This window comes from Ursus maritimus, unplaced genomic scaffold (assembly GCF_017311325.1).
Source record: "Ursus maritimus isolate PB19 unplaced genomic scaffold, ASM1731132v1 scaffold_5, whole genome shotgun sequence".
In the NCBI taxonomy this organism is placed as follows: Eukaryota; Metazoa; Chordata; class Mammalia; order Carnivora; family Ursidae; genus Ursus; species Ursus maritimus.
Genome location: NW_024426663.1, coordinates 68,652,606 through 68,673,182, shown reverse-complemented (window position 1 = coordinate 68,673,182; position 20,577 = coordinate 68,652,606). Strand labels below are relative to the sequence as shown.

The 20,577-nt window shown below is 44.6% G+C and overlaps 1 protein-coding gene across 3 annotated transcripts in view; it reads left to right on the top strand.

Moving 5' to 3' along the window:
* Positions 1-3,491: 3,491 nt before the first annotated feature.
* Positions 3,492-20,577, top strand: part of LOC103670542 (synuclein alpha interacting protein) — a 73,141-nt gene continuing 56,055 nt past the window's right edge. For 2 of the 3 annotated variants that reach the window (XM_008699006.2, XM_008699007.2), the window contains exons 1-2: positions 3,492-3,587; positions 16,067-16,139. In XM_008699006.2, the coding sequence (XP_008697228.1) occupies positions 3,531-3,587; positions 16,067-16,139 (130 nt within the window). In that variant the 5' untranslated portion in view covers positions 3,492-3,530. Of the gene's footprint in view, positions 3,588-16,060; positions 16,140-20,577 lie in introns of those variants that run through there. The other variant, XM_040622546.1, reaches the window with a different exon arrangement.

Below are 20,577 nucleotides of genomic sequence, written 5' to 3'. Positions count from 1 at the left end.
ATCTTAGAATACAAATTTGATCTTGGAACACAAATGAAGTAAACAGTATTTGGCAGGAGGCAGCTGCACTGAAAAGGGGGGGGGTGATTGGACTTATTGTTTAATGCTGAATTCCTTTGACGGATCAAACACTTTCATGCCCCCAGGGCCGGGCAGGGCTCCTCAGTGAGGGGAGCCGAAGAAGGGGAGCTGGTGAACTGGGGAGCACATGCCTCTCTATGAGGCAGCTTAGCCCCAGCCAATCGTTGTCACGGGGAATGCGGATCTGTGTTGGCCAGAGCCTCAGATATTTTTAAAGCAAAGCCAGAAATCCAGAATTTTATGTGAAATCACCCAAGGTCTACAAATTGGCAACTCACTCCGTTTTTTAAAAAACACTGCTAGGGCCAGACACATCACATCTGTGGGCCAGACTCCGCTCACGGGCCTCCGGTGTGTGCCCTCCGTAGCTGTGTATTCCCTTAGAGCATGTGGTCAGGAAAGGGGACCCGGTTTCCACTGTGGGCTGGCATGGGGGACACGGGATGGTGCCACTAGGGCAGGATGAGAAAAGAACACACAAGCCGGCCCAGTGTCCTTATCATGTTGGATGATTTTCAGCTGCTGCTCTAAGCTGACCTCATCTCTTCCCATCTCATCCCTCATTCCTGGGGAGGAAGTGCCCACGCACGCCAGGTGCCCTGTGGAAAGGCAGATGCGGAGGCAATGTGATGACCCCTGGGACGGCTGTGGTCTCACTCTCTTCTGAAAAGGAGCAGTGAAGAGCGGGAATGGGGCCCTGTTGGTCAACCATGGGGATTTCTGCACTTTATAACGGAGGATGTAACACTTCTTTCTTTCAAGTGGCACCTTGAAAGAGAGAAGCCCTGAACCAGAGAAGAGGAATGGGGTGGTAGAGAGAATAAGACATCTTAAGGAGATGGCCGCATGTGGAAGCCCGTTAGGAGGAGAGGAGGGTCCTGGATGCCTTGGGCCCCTTTGAGGCTGGACCACCCATCCCACTGAGATAAATATGGGAAGTGGCCCAGCTCTTCCCGTCATGAGCTGGAACTGTTGTAACTCTTGTGTTCTGGCATATGGAATAAAGAATCTCACTGCCATCTCCTAGCCTAACCACGAAGATGGTCTGCTTGAACGTCATGCTTTATATTATCCACTGGCTGCGTCCCATTAGAATGGCTGCACTAGAGTGGATGTTGCTGACTATATTATCAGAACACCTCGAACAGGCTCGATGATTACTTGTCAATTGGCTTCATTAAGATGTGTTCATGTGCATTTTATATTTAGTCTGTATGTGCATATATTTAAAGATGCACTTGATCCCCGGTTTTGAAACAAGTTTTCCTGCTTCATCTCCCCATGAATCCATGCTTCCGATGGTACTCTTTTTGTCTGCACCCCATCCTGACACCCACTGTCATCTTTGTTCACCAAGACCACGGGAATAGAGTCTGTAGGTCAATAATTCATCCTGGAGTAGAGATGTAGCAAAAAGAGACTAGATTCAAAGAATGTCTGTCAGCTGACGTGCTAGAATCCAAATAGTCTGGATTGTCTCAGAATCCACCAGAACGGAAGAGAAAGTCATTTTGTGTAATTTGCCAGTATGAGTGTGGATTTTTTTCCTCTGAAAATCTTTCAAGGATTAGAGGGAAAGTGATATATTTTTCTACCAAGCAATTTGCTTTAGAACCTCTTTTTAGATTTCTATAAATAATATTTCTGGACATATATATAAAATAAATATATAACAAATAAATAATAAATATATAAATATATAACATATCAATATTTATTATTTAATATAAACTATTACTTAGTATAATTAATTGTATAATTATTATGTTAACAATTAATTTTAATATATAATGTTAACAATATTAACCTTGATATATGATACTGTATATATAACAAATACAAATTGATTTTTTTCATTTTAAACCTTAATGTGATTTGAAATCACTTTTTTTTTTTTTTAAGAGAGGGAGATAGGGGAGGGAGGGGCAGAGAGAATCTTAAGCAGTCTTAGACATGAGCCAAAATCAAGAGTCAGACATTCAACCTACTGAGCCACTCAGGTGCCCCCAGAAGAACTTTTAATATTTATTCTAAATGGATAATCTCAGTTGAACATGGTAGTATCCTCCTAATCCTTTCTTGGATCAACTCTGTATGCGCTGTAATTAAAAATATGTAAAAATTGGTATATGCATGTGGGAAGAAAAGGAGAGGAAACACTGGAAATTAAATCAACTGATGGTTTTGAGGTATGGATGGCAAGTGATTTTCCCCCCCATTTATTGTAATTAAGCAGTTTGTGTAGCTTAAAAAAAAAAAAAAGTCTCAAAATAGGAAAGCCATGCCTCCGGAACAAGAGTTTCCTTTTCAAAAATAGTCATTTTTACACTTTGATCTTTTATTACCTACACCCATTTTCATCATTAATTAAACCCATTTTCATCAGCCTAGACTTATTTTCACTTTCCAATAATGTATTCGTTAGTCATCTTAGTCCTCGGTCTAATCAAGATACCCCCTTGATTAGAGAACCGAAAGAGGAAAGAATACATTTTTTCAGAGGCTCCAGTCTGAACTCATAAGACAGTTTCTATAATAAGACAGACAAGTTACGGGAACCGGGATCTCGCCGGCTCTCGGCGTCGGCTCTGCGGGAGGCGCTGTGCGCTCAGGCCCTGCCCGGAGATCTATTTCTGTTCTTGACATCTGGAGGTGCCATGGCCACCGCCAACGGTGATGATGATAAGCGATGGGAAAGCGAACTGGGAGGTGATGTATCTTGCTTGACAGATTTAAAGGATTGCCACAGGCAGCCCCGAGGCAAGTGCTGACTGAGGACATTCTGGCGCCTGAGTCCGGTCACCGTGGCACAGCGGGGCAAAGCTGTGAGAAGCCCGAAGCCATGGGAAACCCTGTGGTTTACATCGATGCCTGGATCCTGTTTTGGGGGGGCGGGGGGTGAACTGGACATTGTCCTACAACGTCTGAAGTAGTCGTTACTGTTGGTTAATTGGTCTCGGTCTTGAACTTGGGTTATTTCTGTGGGGAGCCAGGATTTACTGCTCTGCGCATGCGCGGCTTTCCAAGGCTACACCTGCAGTAAACATTGATTTTGAGGCTTGCTCCCCATCTGCAAAGCCCTGCTTTCACCTAGGGTATGGTAAGTGCTAGGTGTGGGCTGGGTCCTTCCTAATATTGGTCCCTGGGGAAGCAGCGGACCCGAGTCACTGTCCTGGCAAAAACAAGCAAACAGATGAAGCAAAGCAAAGGGCCTTGGGTGCTCCCCGGGAGCCCGAGGGGCTGAAAAGCCAGGCTGGGCCATCCGAAGAGCGGACGTGTGCTCCGAGGCAGCTCTAGCACCCAATTACCCTGCTCATTTCTGTTTGTTTAAATATAGATGGGAGCTGTGGTTCTAAAACAGCTAACCCTTTTGCTTTTCTTTTTTGCCTCTGTCTCTTTCAGGGCTTTTATAAGTATTTGACTCCACTCAAAATGTGCAAAGAGGAATAATGGAAGCACCCGAATACCTTGATTTGGATGAGATTGACTTCAGTGATGATATATCCGTAAGTAGCCCTTCTTGCAAGTGATGCTTCGGGACATCTGCCTTCACCTCCATTTTTTATTTATTTATTTATTTATTTATTCGTCTGCATATCCCAAACTCCCCCAATTGCATTTAGCAGTTGATGGCAGAAATCCCGTGTGGCAGACAAAGTGGGGTTTCGGGGTCTCCTGGACCAAGAAGTGAATCTCACTTGACGACGTGTGTGGTCTGGGAGGGGTGGAGTGGGAAAGACGTTTGACCTCACTCAGCCTCCCCTTCCTAATCTGTTTCCTTGTTGTCAGAATTATTCATTGAGTTAAATGTATGAAGTGGCTGCATATAGCACACGATTAACCCTATCAGTGATATTCCGTTTATATGACTGGCTTTGCCACGGCCAGCATTCTCTGGTGTTCACAAGGACAGGGATGGCCAAGTTATTAACTGGTGAACAATAAGAGGAATCCTTCCAGTCCCTGTGGGTGTCAAAGCACAAGTTGGATGCTTTGGGGGAATACCGAGAAAGAGTCATGTGTTGATGAGGACTGGGACCAGCTGCCCTCTGAGGGCTCTGCTTGATCCTATAAAGCTGTGGGCTGATGAGCTGCTTCGTTCCCACAGTAGCCACCAACTTCCTGCTGCCTCCAGCTTCCCTCACAGTGACTCTGAGGGGTCATCTGGACGTAGCCTGCGTAGAGCTGATTGTGACTTACCCCGGGCCACACAACCAGTTCTGCCGCAGAGCCAACCGGCAGCCATGTTGACTTCTAAGCCTCCCGCCAAATTGGGCTCTCCGAGTATGTGAGGAGAAGGTTGCTGTTTCTGAGCTAGCCATCTAACTTTCCTTCCCAGCACGGTCACAATTGCTGAGCCTACCTTTCATCACTCTCTCAGGGCATGGAACTTTGGGTCAATGCTGGAAATGGTCTCAAAAGAATAAGCTCTTTTCACACATCTCTGGCAAGGGAGTTGTTTCTCTCCTTCGCCATTCACTTTGAAGTAAAATTTGCATCCTGTATGCAAGAACTGGATTACTAGGGCGAGTTTGATGAATGACTTGCTTTCTACAACCTTGGTTGTGTCCTTGTGTACCAGGGGAATGTGAATTCAGCCTCTCCCTATCCCAGCTTCCAGACGATCTTTATTAATCCTTGTTAAGACAACGTGAAATGAGTTTCTTCCTTTCCACAATTTCTGTCTCTTGCTGTCTCGATCTCTCTCTCTCTCTTTGTAAGTTACTGTATTTAAAAGTGTTCAAAGCATGGTTCTTTCATAGCACTCACCTCAAGGTATTTTGAGCTGAGTGGGGAGAAGCAAGGAAAGAATCATGTGGGGAGGTGGAGGGAGTGTAGAAACCGTCTTCGAGAGGGAACATGCATTATGGTGAGGAGTTGAGGGGAGCTCTCTTAGCTTTGATAATGAAGCTGCATTTTAGGAGCACAGGCTTTGGAAGGCAGCAGTCGGCTCCAGCCTGGCTCTGACCTTTGCTGACGGGAGCACAGTAACTTCACCTCTCCGAGATACCCCTCTAACTTTTAAGGCTCTTTTGAGGATTGAGTGACCTGGTAATATGCATGGAGCACTTAGCTTGGCACACAGTAAGGGGCTCCTAAAGTAGCTTGTGTTATTATTTCAGTGAATAATAACAATAATATTTATATGACCAATGGTGAAGAAAGAACTCAAAGGAAAAAACCAGGCATCATGTAAGGACTTTTTTTTTTTTTAAATACAATAGAGCGTTTGTATTTACAGAAGAATCATCTGGCAGCAGCCTATAATTTTGATGAATTAGGGATCTCCACTTGAAAGATAATAAAGCGCGTTAAGCAATAGCTGTCACTGTTTAGCAAATCGGGGATGCAGGATTATGTAAGAGTCAAGCTTCTACAATTTGACCACTTGGAAACATAAATAAAGATTGCCCATCTCTAATTGTGTAGCTGCACTCAACCCCCCCCGCACCCCCCCCCCAAATAGGTTTCCATTGTTTAGATCTTTAACCTGCCTTTACACTTAAATCAGAAGGGAAAAAACAATGGCTGTGTGGAGAATGGTTGAACTAGTAATGGCGCACATTTACTGAGCGCTCCCTCGGGCAGAGGCATTCTCTTGTTTAATCCTCACAACAATCCTGGGAGTCAAGAATTTATCATGATCTTGGTTTTGCGGATGGGAAAACCAAAGCATGGAGGTGTTACCCATCTTGTCCAGGCCCACCCAGCTCGTTGGGAGCACTCTGTCTCTGGAATACCTGCTCTGGGCACAGTACTTGACCGACTCTCCAGATGACTATAGTCTACTGCAGTGGTCCTTGTGGGGTTGATTTTACCCACGCCCCAGGGGATCATTTGGCAATGCCTGGAGACATTTTTGGTTGTCATGGTTGGGCAGGGGTCTCACTGGCATCTAGTGGGTAGACACTAGATGATTCTGAGCAACGTAAGATGCACAGGAAAATCCTCTACAGCAAAGAACTCCCCAGCCTAACATGTACCTAAATACTCAGGGTAAGCAATCCTGTTTCTTTTTTAAACCACATGAAATTAAAGACGATCTAATACGGCAACCTCTTTAACATGGCAGATTATTTTGTAATAGTTCCGTCGCGTCCAGGTTCAGTCCCTTAAATGTGCCAGAATCGTATTGCTCTTAGAGAATAACTTCTTGGGGAAAGCAGTGGTGACCTCTTTAAGGTTGAAATGATTATCCTCAGCCTCTTTAGGTAAACCAGGAGCAGTAAATGTTACAACTGCTTTGAGAGCCAAATGGAAGCTACTCAGATGCTGACATTTAAAAATGAAGATGTGTTCAACTTGCTCATTGACTGGCATAAAAAGAATGTAGTCAGTCCCCCATAAGCATGCCTTCACTTTTAGGATTCCATAACCTCCATCTCTGACAGCCCTTAACGCCTCTCCCCTGGTTGAGTGGCAGGAGCGAGGAGGGAAATGCCCAATATATTTGAAAATAAGATGTCCAAGTTCACCACCGCCCTTCTTATTCTCTAGCCGTGGCCCTATGACTTTGTCCGCGCTTTCTGTCTCATGATTTTGCCCTCCGGTCATGAGCCTGGTTCTTGTTTTAATTAAAACCCAAGCTGCATATTGGTTCAAAACAGCAACTAGAACTTTTTTGCCTTTACCTAATGAGACAAAACCCAGAAGGCAATCACATTATTTTGAAGTTTCCCAGACCCCCAAATAACGTTCATCCTTTGCAAACTGCAGCGTTTAAACTACACGTTCTTGTAACCCTGCCATCTCGAAGGAGAGAACATTGCCCAATCCCGCAGGTCGGGGAGGGAGATGACGACACTCAGGAACGCCGCAGTTCAAAGCAGGGCTTTTCTGTCTCTGCAAATGGGTTTGCAGATTTCTTTCTTTACCCCTGTGGAAGCCAGACCTGTCTCTTAAAAAAAGAAAAATCTGCCAGGATATTAGTTCTTAGTATCCGTAGGTGTATTTATTTTATAAAGAAGGGCCATTTTGCTTTCCTCAAAAATAGTAGTCGTCACAGGACCAAACAAAGCAGAGGCCGAACTGTAGATCTATGGAGGGACCTCACCACCAGCTTAGACGTGGGCTCTGCCACGCGGGGCTCCCCACGCTATGGGTCCGGTATCTTGATCGAAGCCCATTGGCTCCTATTGTAATCCCGTTTGGCACATGAAGAAAATTGAGCCTTAGGGAGACCAAATGACTTTCACAAGCTTATAGGTACAGAAGTGGCAGGGACAGGATTTAAATACAGAACTCTGTGACCATGTTACTCTTCCCCCTTCGGAGCAACTTGGAGTAGGGACTCTGGACCAGTCTGTAAGATGCCATCGCTGTTCACATTTGGTACTGATGCAATTGCAAATCGCGGTTTGAAAGTAATGGAGTTGGTGTGTATTCTAAGTAAAATATAAAACAAACTGAAGCAAACAGAGACAAATCTCTTAATATTTTTGCCATTGGGCTTTCCCACCTGTAAAGTGGTAATCATCAGCTACCTATTGCCCGGGATTTTATGGAGAAAATATGAAATTTTATATATGTATGTATATAAATCCATACCCACATATTTATATAATACACACATGCGTATGGGCATATCTGCTTGTGCATATGCACATGTACATGTCAATACACACACACACGTGCCCGCTCACGGACAGAAGTGAGGATATGCTCCATTCCTCTACTCAGGAATTTTTGCACCTTTCTGAACCATCGTGACTGCAACTTTGGTGAAAAATGACATTTTTTGACAGCCTGTTCTTTGTGCAGGTCACATGAGATCGAGACAAGTGTCCTTGCACTTCACTATCCCCTTTAAGCCAACCCAGAGTACTAGCACGGAATTATGTGGTTTCGTTTTCTTGAAGTGGCTGAACCACTGTCTGGTAGGAAAATAACTTCTTATGGCAAACAAATCTCCTTTCAACGGGTTTTCATATTTTTCCATCCTTGCACTAAAATGCCTGCCACCCTCCCTCCAGCTTGCTAGACCAGTTTTTACTCAACACAATCTGCTGACACCTCCCAGATTTCATTTCATTTCCGCAAAGCCATTTTGTAGCAGCAGGAGGCCCCAAGAAAGGGCACACGGAGCTTATCAGGTGGACTCAGGCAGAGAGTCGAGTGGGTCAAGAATACAGCTTTTGCCCTGATTTTAGGAGTGAAAAAGCATGTGAAGTTAATCAAGGTAGAAAGAACCTGGCTTGCCCCTCATCTCTAGCAAGAGGTCTACCTGAGTAAGATCCTATCATACTTCCCTACATGCTTCCTAGAAGGTGACCAAGACACTGTCACATGGCCTCGGGCTGCCTCTGCCCCTTCTTCCCTGTCCCATCCATCCGCCCTGCCTCTCCCAGCCCTCACCTGCTCTCATCCACATTAAAACTTTTCCTAGTGCTTCTCAGTGTGATCTCGTTTTGTCGGGTGTTCACATGGTCTTTTTGCAAATGTCCTGTGTTCGAGTCTACATTACCCTTCACTTCTCCCCTCTGTGGCCCCCATTATCAAAAGCCTCGTGCCTTGTTCTGCTATCATATGTCATCTGTGTTCTCTTATTTTCCGAACACCTGCCAGGAAAGGAATTAGGAATAATCTAATCCAGACAAGATGAATTATATATGTTCATGTCCCATAGGTAGTATAAGAGCCCAAGAGCAGAACCTGGGCCCCCAGACCCCACGTCTTGGACTCGATACCTCTTCCCAAGGAGGTAGAGAGCAGCCTTATAGAATGATTTCCAAGAATGAGCAATTGCCAGGTTTTTGTTTGTTTGTTCGCTCTTCCCTTACTCTGAAGGTAGCCCTAAAAGATCTTATCTTGCCTGCTGGTTATAGCATGTATTAGATTCACAGTGCAGATTATTTACATAAACTATTTACCTCTTATGTACGACTAGATTTTTTGCTAATCTACTCAGCAACACGTATTAAATGTTAACAGTGAGCCAAGAGCAGTTCTAGGCTTGGGTGAATGACACAGGCTTGATCTATGTTTTCAGAGCTTATGGAACCCCATCGCAACAATTGAGCCTATTACAAAATGTCAGGTTAACTTCATAGAAGGTCATATTTAATTACAATTTCAAGCTCCGCTCTTGACAGTCTTTATATTTCTGTGGTGATTGATTATTGGCTCACAATTAAAACTAGACTATCATTGAGGTTGAACAAGGATTATAGCCAGCCACGAGCCCCGCTGCAAGTTAAATTTCTTCTGTAATTCCTTTGTAATTTGTAATGTTTGCCTCAGGAGCTGCCATTGCTTTGGCTTTGCTTCTAAATGCTCATTTTTTGGTACTTTTTAATGTAAGTAATATTAATAGCTAGCGTTTATTGAATGCTTCCTATGCATCAAACGGGATTACCTGCGTTTTATGTGATTAGCTCATTATCTTCACAACCATGCTTTGATAGAAGTACCACCATTCCCATTTTACAGATGGAGAAACTGATGGACGTTAGGTAATTACTATTAGTTAGCTAGAAAATGGTGACGCCAGAATATAATGCAGGCCGTCTGGCTCTGGATACCATGTAGGTAACTTCTATTAAAATGACTTCTGCTGGGCCCGTTGGTCACCTCTGGTTGGCTCAGTTCATCCAGGTCTCTTCTTATCCATGACCAGTTCTCCTAGCAGAAGGGGATCATTCAGGGCTGTGATGTCTCACCACCTTTGCCAGTGTGGACCTTCATCTTTTGCCTGACTACATGTTAGCATTATAATGCGATATGTGGTATACTTTTAAAATGGTCAAAACAGCTACTATGTTTTCCCAAATACCAACTGCAAAAAATGTCTTAGCATAAAAGAATTTGATTATTATTAATTAAAAAAACCCTCTTGATAGAATAAAAACAAAGAACCAGAACAAAAATGCTTTTGAAAATAGGATTATTTATAACATTTTTCTCTAACAAAGCCTAAATGGTAAAAAGAAATGTATTTAAAGCAGTCTGGGATGAATAGACGAAAATGTCGATCATCAGTTATCCACACTCTGTAGAGGCTAAAACTGTCGGCATCTGTACAGTCTACCTGTGAAACACGGAACGTGGAAAGAAGAATATTCCAAGGACAGAATTGTGCAGAGAAATATGTCCCCCATGGTATGGGGGAAAAAGAGGCTTCTACTAAAGAGCCTGGAAAACAGTTTTCAGAAATATAGGATGAATACTAAGGGAACTTAAAAAAGAGAGAGGGATCTAAAGAACTTAAAGGAGCAAGTGGCCAATAGTGGGAAATAGGCCATTTATTATAAAGAGGAGAGTTGGATTTTCCATGGAAGACCCATTGGTGGCCATAATAAGAGTGGGGCCTTTGGGATGGCAGAACGGAAGCCATGTCATGGTGGCTCACAGAGTAAATGCCAGAGATGAGGGAGGAGAGAAAAGAACCACAGCAATTCTTTCAAAAAAGACGGTGGTGAACACAAGATCAAGAAAGCCCATGGTCAACTGGAGAGGCAGCATATCTTGAGGTGATGGCGGGGGGGGGGGGGGGGGGGGGATCAGAGGAGAGAGCCGAGGTGGAGAGTGGCTGAAGAGAAGGAGAGAAGAGGGACGATAGCAGAGCCAGAGTTCTGAAGGGACAGGAGAGGAAAAGACCTGAGCGCAAGTGGAGGGCTAGTGGCCAAGGGGAGGACTGTTAGTGCCACATCCTCGGCACACTGTGGGGAGGGTGTGAAGTCAGGACACGCCTTCCCAAACTGGAAGGGCAGGCTGCTGGAGAGGAAGTCCAAACTGAAGAAAAATACCGTCTCTGAAAAATCTCACTTCAGGGTGTGTCTGCTTCCATGGCCAACTTTGCGCCTACACATGGTGGCCATTTCCCTGTACACCCGTTGAGATGCCTGCCTCACTTCTGGAAAGCTTTGTGAGAAATCATGAATTCCAGGATAGTTGTTTGGATGACTGGCTTAATTGTTTCTTTTGGAAACGTAATGAGACCTTGGTTGTTTAAAAGTCTCCAACTTCAAAAGGTGCTGGGGATTTTCGTTCTTTTATTCTCTGTGGCTCGTTACCGTTTGAGTAATGTCTGCTTGTTCACCCAACTGGCTCCAGCTTTCCGGAGTCAGGGCCAAAGCCTTTCAGTCCTGAACAATATCTAGGGTGGTCAGAGAGCCTCACGGCTCAGTGTAGAAATCACGCACTGTTTTTATGAATCCCATGCATGTTCGAACTATTTTGCATGGCAGAGTGACAGAAGTGACTGGCGCGGGCTGGGATGTGTAGGATGGCCTTCCGTCACGTCGACTCTGTAGTTTGCGAAGCTAAGTTTCAGTGTCAGCCCTTGGCCATGGACTCTCTTGGAGGAGGAAAGACCAAAGAGAAGCCAAAGAACATGCTGGGACAGGCTGCGCTCTCCTCTTTTCCAGTTCCAGCTCAGCCCCCTCTTCCGGTCTTTTTAGTTCCCACATCTTGATCTCCTGAGCTTAAAATCAGGAGGGCAATGAAGGTGGTGAGGGAAGAAGGGCTGTGCACACATGTGGAGAACGGGGCAGGGGGAAGAGACAAAAACATTCAGCATCGTTTTACTGCTTGCAAACTGACTTCACTTGTATTACCGCGTGATTACCAGAGTTCTATCTGTAAAGAAAGGGAGCCCCAGAGATACGAAATGATTTATTTGTCCAGAACCCCAGTTAATAAACATCAGACTGAGGGCTTGAATCTAGATCTTCTGGCTCCAAATCCATTGTTCTACATACGAAAGACTAAGGCATCAGCCAGTACCCATATTATGAATCTATTAGAAGTGTGTTTTTTTCTTTTAGACGTACCATGATTGCATCACTAGACTTGTAATAACAGGCCTTTCTAGAAAGATGAGTGTCATAGAAATATTAACTGCTGTTATTATTATTTTTATTATTGCCACTAAAATCATGTTACGTAGGGGAAATCATTTTATTCAGTTCAATAAGTGCTCAGTATCTTTGGCAAATAAAACATCGTCCACACCCTTAGAAAGCAGAGAAAGCAACGATGGGAACATATAGGTGAAATGTCATGTGATGGACTCTGTAATGCACATGTGCCTAAAATCTATATATAAAGCAGTTGTTCTTGAATGTTAGAGTGGATCAGAATCATCTGGTGGGCTTATAAAAATACAGAGTGCTAGGCTCTGCCCTCAGAGTTTCTAGGATGGAGCCCAAGAATGTGAATTCCTAACAAGTTCCTAGATGGGGGTGATGCCACTGGTCCAGAAATCACACTTTGAAAGCTGGAATTACTTCCATCTAGGAGGGTGGGACAAGATTTTGTAGAAGTGATTCCTAAGCAAAGCTTGAAGAATTAAAAAGAGTTTGCCTAGTGGAATGGGTGGAACGGAGTTCCAGGTGGACAGAATAGCATGCGTAAAGGTGTAGACAATTAGAACAGTGGATAGGGGATCCATAAGAAATATCATTTAGCCGTGATCAAAAGAGAAGTGGACAATGGTAAGAGATAAGCCTGAGCTCGTGGAGGCTTTCATGTGCCATGTTAATTAAGGCTTTGCCCTGTACCCCATATGAAACAGAGAAGCACCTTAGTCAAATTTGCATTTTAGAAAGCTAATTAATTCTAGTGCAAGTATGGAAGCATGGAGGAAATTCCTACTTAGCACCTAAATATGAAAGAGCTCCTTTGAACATCTATAATATTATGCCTAGGGATTAATCAGACATGTGCTTGTCTTGATATTTCAGTCAAGTGGTTAATAAGACACTGTGTGCCATGCATACTTGCAAGTCAATGACACTGTCCTTTCCCTCTGGCACTTAGGGGAGCCAACACTAACACCTAGGAAACAACAGAGCACAAAGCTAGGCAGTATTAAGGGCAGAGAAGACTAGAGTCATTTAGGGCTGAAGCAATTAGCCAGGGTTTCATGCAGAAAGCAGAGTAGCAGCTGCCCTTGCAGAGTGATGGCTTTTGCCTGGCCAGAGGAAGGCTTTGCAGGCAAAGAAGACCCTGGAGTAAAAGTACAGACGGTGGAACTCAACGTTGAATGCACAGGGTCATTGAAGAAGCGGAGACATCTGGTCAACCTATAGTGGCGGCTTTTCTTGAGACATGATAGAGGAGTGGAAATGAAGTTTGGTTCACAAAGGCTATTTCTATGGGAATAACCTCTGGAAGATTTTTTTTTTTAAAGAATAAATTTGAGCTTTGTGGTGGTCAGGAAATATGGTGCTCCTCAACCGTCTGCAAGCACCCTCTCTCTTATCACGCAAGGATAATAGGTAGCAAGGGAACAGAATACAAAGGCGTGGGTTGGGGGCAAGAGACAGGGAAGACACATTGGGCTTTGGTTCTGATAGGGCCAAAATGACAGTAGTTGTTGCCCAGGGAGCTGGCCATTGTCCGGGGGATGAGGTGGGTTGGCGATCAGACAGCTCCTTATAAAAGGCCATCTGTCCTTTGCACTGGGATGAGGGCCTGGGTAGCCCTCCCTTTCAGCTCCCAGATGGTAATACAATGTGCTTGTGTAAGGGAGACTTCCTGGGTCATTTGCTTATTCCCCAATGTGCACATATGAAAATGTTTTTGCATGTTGGTTTTGTGACTTGTGTGTTTCCTCTGCTACTCTTCCCATCATGACCTAACCGTACAGCATTCACTTAAGCTTTATCTTCTCTCCAAAGAGCAGTGTGTGTGCTTACTGAAATAAATACACAAACGATGTTTTCCTTGTGTCTTTATAAAGGATGGTGGATTTGTTCACAGCATAGGTTGGAGTCTTTGCTGAATTTGATATTCCATATACTCTTACAGTTATTCAAAACTTTGATTTTCTGGCCAGTGCATCATCCTTTTCTCAGATTGCTGTACTTGTAATTTTCATTACCAGGAGCAGCGTATGACTTTTTCTTCAAGGTCATTATTCCCAATGAATTAAGATGTCTGCCTTCACAAACATGACTTTCTGTGTGCCAGGGGTGGAGAGGGAAAGCTGCCACGTGGGATGGAGGTTGAGGCAGTGGGTGGGGCTCATCGAGGCTAGTTCTCTGCCTGTAGCTCCATCCCCACACCAGCCAGGCCACCTGAGCTCCTCCAATTTAAACCTCATTACATTAAGAGTTACTGCACGCTATGGACCTTTGAGGTCACATAGGAAGAGCTGAAGGTACAGCTAATAATTCAAAGATTCTGTCATGCCTGACTTTGGGAAGCATGTGGCTGAAAATGCAGAAAGCAGTTTAATCAAATATATATCATTAAGCCCAGTGAGTGACCTTATTGAATTTATCATTAACTATTGTTCAACACAATCCATCTTAAATTCCCTCTTTCTAACATTTTGCCTTGGAAGAAAAACAGAACAAAACAGAAGGAGAGGGGGCGAGGCTTTGCCAAGGGGTGCTTTCCTGGGGCACATGGCAGCTGAAACACAAGGCCTCTTTTTAATTGAATTATAAACTGTGTAATTATTTAACCTGTACCAGCTGGTCTCAGGAAGCTACCAGATTCCTTAGAGAGCTTGTACTTGGCCAGGAACATAAGGTACCTTATTAGTAACAAGAAAAATGCCTTCTGTACCTATGTTAACCCCAACCCCCAGAGAGCATACTGCAAAAGGGGAAAAATGCTTGAAGTTCATTTTTGGTTTAAGAGACAGTCCTCCTTCCTCCTGAGTATGTGAGTAGATTGACTAAAGCCCCTGTAGTCTCTGAGGAACGGGCACCATAAACAGGATATTATTGCATCAGACAGGTAAGAGTAATTTCTCTAATTAGTCATTTGAGATTTCATTTTTCACTTGGAAGAACTGGAAATTTAATTTGTTTGCGACAGGCGATTGGCAAACTGACAGTAGCTACAACTGCCCCTCCCTCTGTCTTGCTGTCCTGACATCGTGGAGAAAGCATTGGGGGAGGTCTCGATGTAGACACTTTGCTTCATCTATCAACATCAAGCTAACTAAAGTACCTTCTTATTGACAAATGTGTCCTAATTACACATTCCTCACTTGCAACGCTAGAATAATCCTAATGAGTTCCCCATGATCATTTTTCTTTCAGATTAAAGATGTGCTCTCAATCCCCCAAATTCTGCAGCAGTGCAGGAATTTATAATACGTTCTCATTGCCATAAGTACATCGTTCCCAAAGGTGCAGAGCAAGATATTTTTAGGGAGCCGTCTTTTAGGAATGAATGTGTGATTGAAGATGGTCGTTTGATTAAAGAAATAGTTCATCCTATCTATTTTGTTTTAAAACATCCTTCTCTAAAGAAAGCTGGAGTGGCGTCAGACACAGTGCCCATAAATCATAGCTATTGATTTTATATTTGTTTTAGCTCTTCTGACTTTATGCCCCCCATGCTGTAATTTGTTATCCTGAGAGCTGGCCCCTGAGTCGGTTCTGGGTTGATGCTGGGAGGTGGTGTCTTTCAGTTCGGACTAATCTGCACGTGAAACAGACGAGCTTGCAGACACAGAACCGTGCTCCTCTTGCTTCTCATAGCATTTCCCCCAGTATTTCCCACAGAGCTCACAGATGCCTGCTGGTAACGTCTCTGGCAGGTGGCAGCGTGAGGGACCCTCGTGCGGTCCAGCCAGCCTGGGCACGGGTAAGGCTCCTGGCAGCCCCGGGTGCTGCCGGGAGCTGGGGGCTTGTCCCCTTGGCTCTTCACACCCGGACTCCAAATGCAAATATTCCGGACACCTGCTGGAAACTCTCGAGGCCAGAAAATTCTTCCATCCTCCCCCAGTAGCAGAAGTAACGGGAGAGAGAATGTGAGCTTGGCCACACCTTGCGTGTGAAAGGGGGGCCGTGCAGCCCCTCTTAATGTGCATCCGCTTCGATGCTTCTAGGTGGAGCTTGGGATGCCGCCAGATCCCCAAGCAGCCCATTTTGGATAAAATGAGACAGACTTTCTGGATATATACGTGTTGTACTCAAGTGTCACTTCTGGGGTTTTGCTTTTTCCGGCCAATTTGAGTAAATGTCATGCTCTCGTTTTAAAGTGTTGTTTTCTTCCCTTTGCCCTCCGGCTTCCCATTCAGTACTCAGTCACGTCGCTGAAGACCATCCCGGAGCTGTGCCGAAGATGTGATTCGCAGAGCGAGGACAGATCAGGTACGCCTGTCTCCGCAGCCCTCCCCTGCCCCTGACTCCTGGAGAGGGCAGGGCTCCAGGGAGCTGTTTCCCCCTCCCGCTACCTGCCCCTGCCTTCTGTCTTTCTTTTACGGCCTCTCCCTTCCTCCCCCCTACACACACACACCCTCCGCCAACAGATGTCAGGTCATCCTCCAAAGGCTAAGGGGACAGGGAGGCCCTAATGAGGACGCGGCTGTCTACAACTAAACGGAGGCCGTCATCTCGACAGCTCCAAACCACAGTATACGCAGCAATTTACTGAAAACCCGAGAAACCATTGGTGACAAAACATAATGGTGCAGGCGCCAATGAAAAAATGTTGGATGCATTCACTACCCATATGGCCAGGACCAGCTTGGGGGATGGGGCTTCGCCAGAGTCTGAAACCCTATCAGGGATGCGACATGATAGGATCTGCAAGAAGGCATACTGTAGCAGTTAAGATTAAAGCAAAGCTTTGGAGTTTAATAGTGTAAACTAAACAGAGAATTATGGCATATAGATGAAAACCAGCTGGTTGACCTTTTCTCCTTGCACACGCCCCCACCCCTGGCAAAAAAAAAAAAAAAAAAAAAAAAAAAAGGGACTTTCAGGGTTGTTTTTCCCTCTGTAAATCAAATTAAGCCTCTCTCCTTTTCTCTCCATGATGGGCAAAACTGAGAATTAAAAAGGACGTCAATGGGGATGATATCAATGGCATTAAACTATGAAAGGATGTTTGTTATTTTTCGAAGTAATTACTGTAAGGCATCGCGATTAATTGTGCCGAAGTTGGACCTCTTCTGGTAGTAGCTCGAATTCTGAGAACCATGGGCTATAGAAGGCTCAAGACAATCCTCCAATTATGTGTATCATGTTTCAGAATAAATAGATGGCCCTCACCTGGACAGCTACTAGAATTCTAGGCCGTTCTCACTGAAAGGACTAGCACAAAGCTAATTTACTTGTCTCCTGGACTGCTCGTTCCCTTTTGACAGGACATGGGGCAGATAATCAGTCTTCCTAGGTTTGTTTATCTCGGTGGTTTTGTGAGTGATAGTAATGCTTCAGTGTTTGGGTCGGAAACACAGAGGATAGCTCTAAGTTCCCATAAAAGTTTTCATTCACCTTCAGTTTTTGGGTTTTTGTTGTTGTTTTTTTTAATTTCAAACACACTCAAGTTTCTATCAGGTTTAACGGAGGCTTGGGCGACGAGACAAGGCATCCCCAGGTTCCAAGTTGGATCGTTGACTGGGGGGCAGTGACTTGGGTTCAAGTTAGGGTTCAGTCCATTATCAACCATACAACCTTGACCCCGAGCCTGATCGTCTACAAAATAAAGAAGAAGCTTGTTCTGCCAATGTCACCAGGCACTGTTAGGATCAAAATTAGGTGATGTACCCAAAGTTACTTTGTAGATACAGATTTTCTTCTTTAACTAGAGGTGGGGAGTAAGAGAGGAGAAAGAATAGCAGTCACTTGCATTGCGCTCCGTGTGGGAGATCCTGTTGCAAGCCCCTCACTCACATTAACTCAGCGAACCCTAAAATCTCCGAGAGCGGAGTACTTAGGATGTTTATATTATAGGTGGGCAAACTGAGGCACAGAGCAGAGAAGTTAAATATCTTGCCTAGAGTCACACAGCAGTTAAGTCGCAGAGCTGGGATTCACACCAGCAAGTCCACCTCTGGAGTGGGTTCTCTTACCCGTTGCATATACTTCCCCTCAGATAGCTTGACTTCGAGGCATTCGTTTAATTTTAGGATATTAGCCTTTTAAAACTTTAAAAATCAGCATTTGCCCTCATTGACCAAGTGGTGAATTTCTCTTCTCTGTTCAGTAGCTATTCTTGCTTATACAAGTGAATTAAACAAAGCTTTGTAGAAGTAATTTTTCCTGGGACGGGTTCATCCCATTTTCTATGGTCATGTGACTTCTCGCCACTTGCACGATAGGTGGTGTTGGGCATTTCTTCTCTGGTTGAGAAGGAGGCCAGTTTCAAGTTTAGAAGCCTTTCCACTTCACCCAGAGCACAGACCCAGCGCTCAAGGTCATTGGCAATAATTAGACCTGACAGGAAATGGAAGCCTGTGGGCAAGACTCAGGACTCTTACTGGAATCACATGTACGCCTCATTTGGAAGCTGTCAAACCACTTTCTAATAGAGCCAGAGTGATCCTAGAAAAAGAACACATAGAAAAATCCATCTCTCTGTAACATCACTGTAGATTATCTGTGAGCTCCTTTAAAAGAAATCTCAACATAGTAAAGATTTCTCACAGCTAGTTTCTGAAAGAATTGAGCATTCTTGATTCATTCCAAGGACATCCAGCTGTAGAAATACCCTTTGCACCCCTCCAGTCTTCCCGTGTCAACCCCCCGGGAGCAGCTTGCGTGGGGAGGGCTTGCAAATTTCCGTCTTCATGGTAATCTTTTCAAACAGATGGCAGCAGAAGGCGCACTGGCCTCTCATAAGAGTCCACACCTTCTTTTGGATGGGGCACCCTCTGGAAAAACTTCCCCAAACTCCTGTCACTTAGAATATATGCACCAGATAAAGGCTCTTTCTCTTTCTCAAGTTTTGTTAAGCAATTTCTATTTTGTGTAGGTTGTCAAATGCTACCATCCATCCTTGCATTAACAAGCCCTTGATCAGATGTTCTCGGGCCCATTTGTTCTTTTATTCATTCATTCATTCAGCAGATAACTGAGTATTTCTCTGTCCTAGGCACTCAGGACGTGGTAACAAATAAGACATAGACAAGGCCCCCGTTCTCATGACGTTTATGTTCTAGGGAGTGATGAACAAAAGGCAAGCAAACAAATAAATAAACCAGATCATTTCACATAATGGCAAGAGGTCATTCGAAGCCATGTGGTAGAGTAACTTGTAAGAGTTGGAGGAGGGCACTTGTGGGGGTCTGGGCGGGTTAGAAGGACCCAGCCAGTTGATAACCAGCGAAGATCATTGAAGGCAGAGGAACTGGCAAGTGCAAAGGCCCTGAGACAGGAATGAGCTTAGCATGTACGAGGAAGAAATAGAAAACCAATCTGCAGTAGGGTGATCAAAATGAAGATGAGGTCTGGGAGATGGTCAAGGTCAGACTCTGTACGCAGACGTGGGTTTTATGCTAAGTGCCGTGAAAAACATCGCCAGCAGGATTTCAATTTTTCTAAAATCTTATTACTTGGAAAGAAGCCTCAACAGAAGAAGGGACCCAAAAATCATCTAGTTGGAGAGAGAGAGAGAGAGAGCATGTGAGAGCATAAATAATAAAGCAAATGGGTAAAATGTTTAAAATTGATGAATAAGGATAAAATGTATACAGGTGTTCTTTGAGCTGATTGTGTATTTTAACGCTTTTATAAATTTATTTACAAATGAAAAAATTAATTATTTACAAATAAGTTTTTTACAAAGCAAAAAATAATAATCACTTAGTCCAAAGTCCACCGAATCTTCAAAGAGGAGCCTTATTATCCTGCCTGTACTTCATGGCTCCAGTGACGGAGTTTTCACTGTCTCGTGAGGCTACCCACACATAAGGGGTCATTTTTTCATTCAGTCAAAGTCAGTGTCTCTCAAATTACCATCCCTCGTCCCTGGTTCTTCCTTTGGATCCATGGAGAAGGGCAGCCCCGCCCAGACAAGTGCCACTAAGTGTTTAAAGATGGCAGTCACTCTTGGTCTTGTCTTCTCCGGGTTAAAATTTCCCTCTATGGTGCTAAGTCTGTCCTGCTCATCTTTCTTGCTCTCGTGTGGATGACTGCAGATGACAAGTGGAGCCCTCAGTACTGAACCCTAGATTACTCCTTGCGTGGTCTGAGGAGAGCCCGCCAGCCCCACAGGTCAGCCTCCAGGACTCCCCACCTACCTGCCCTGCCTTCTTAAGTGCACTCCAGAGACAACGCTCATGCCTGTCCTTGCTGCCTGTTTCTCTAGTGTTCTGAGAGGACCAGGAATGTCAGACAAGCCTATTGGTGGCCTTGGAAGCCCCTCTGTGAGACGTCCAGCCCAGAGGTCACCCTAGACCCTGGGCCACCCCATGCTAAGGTCCGAGAAAGGCAAATGGCAGTGTTGTCAGAAGCCTGGGGCAGCATTCCACTACCTTCCACTAGCTGTCCCATGCACATGAGTGTGCCCTAGAGATGCCCTTCCTTTATTTTTAAAGATTTTATTCATTTTTTGACATAGAGTGAGCGAGAGAGAGAAAGAGCACAAACACGGGGAGTGGCAGGCAAGGGAGAGGGAGAAACAGGCTCCCAGCTGAGCAGGGAGCCCGATGCGAGGATCGATCCCAGGACCCTGGGATCATAACCTGAGCCCAAGGCAGACGCTTAACCGACTGAGCCACCCAGGCACCCCTTTAGCTGAAGGCTTCGACTCTATTGAAATCTGCACCTTCCTCTGACAGGAATAATATTTTCAACTGTCCTC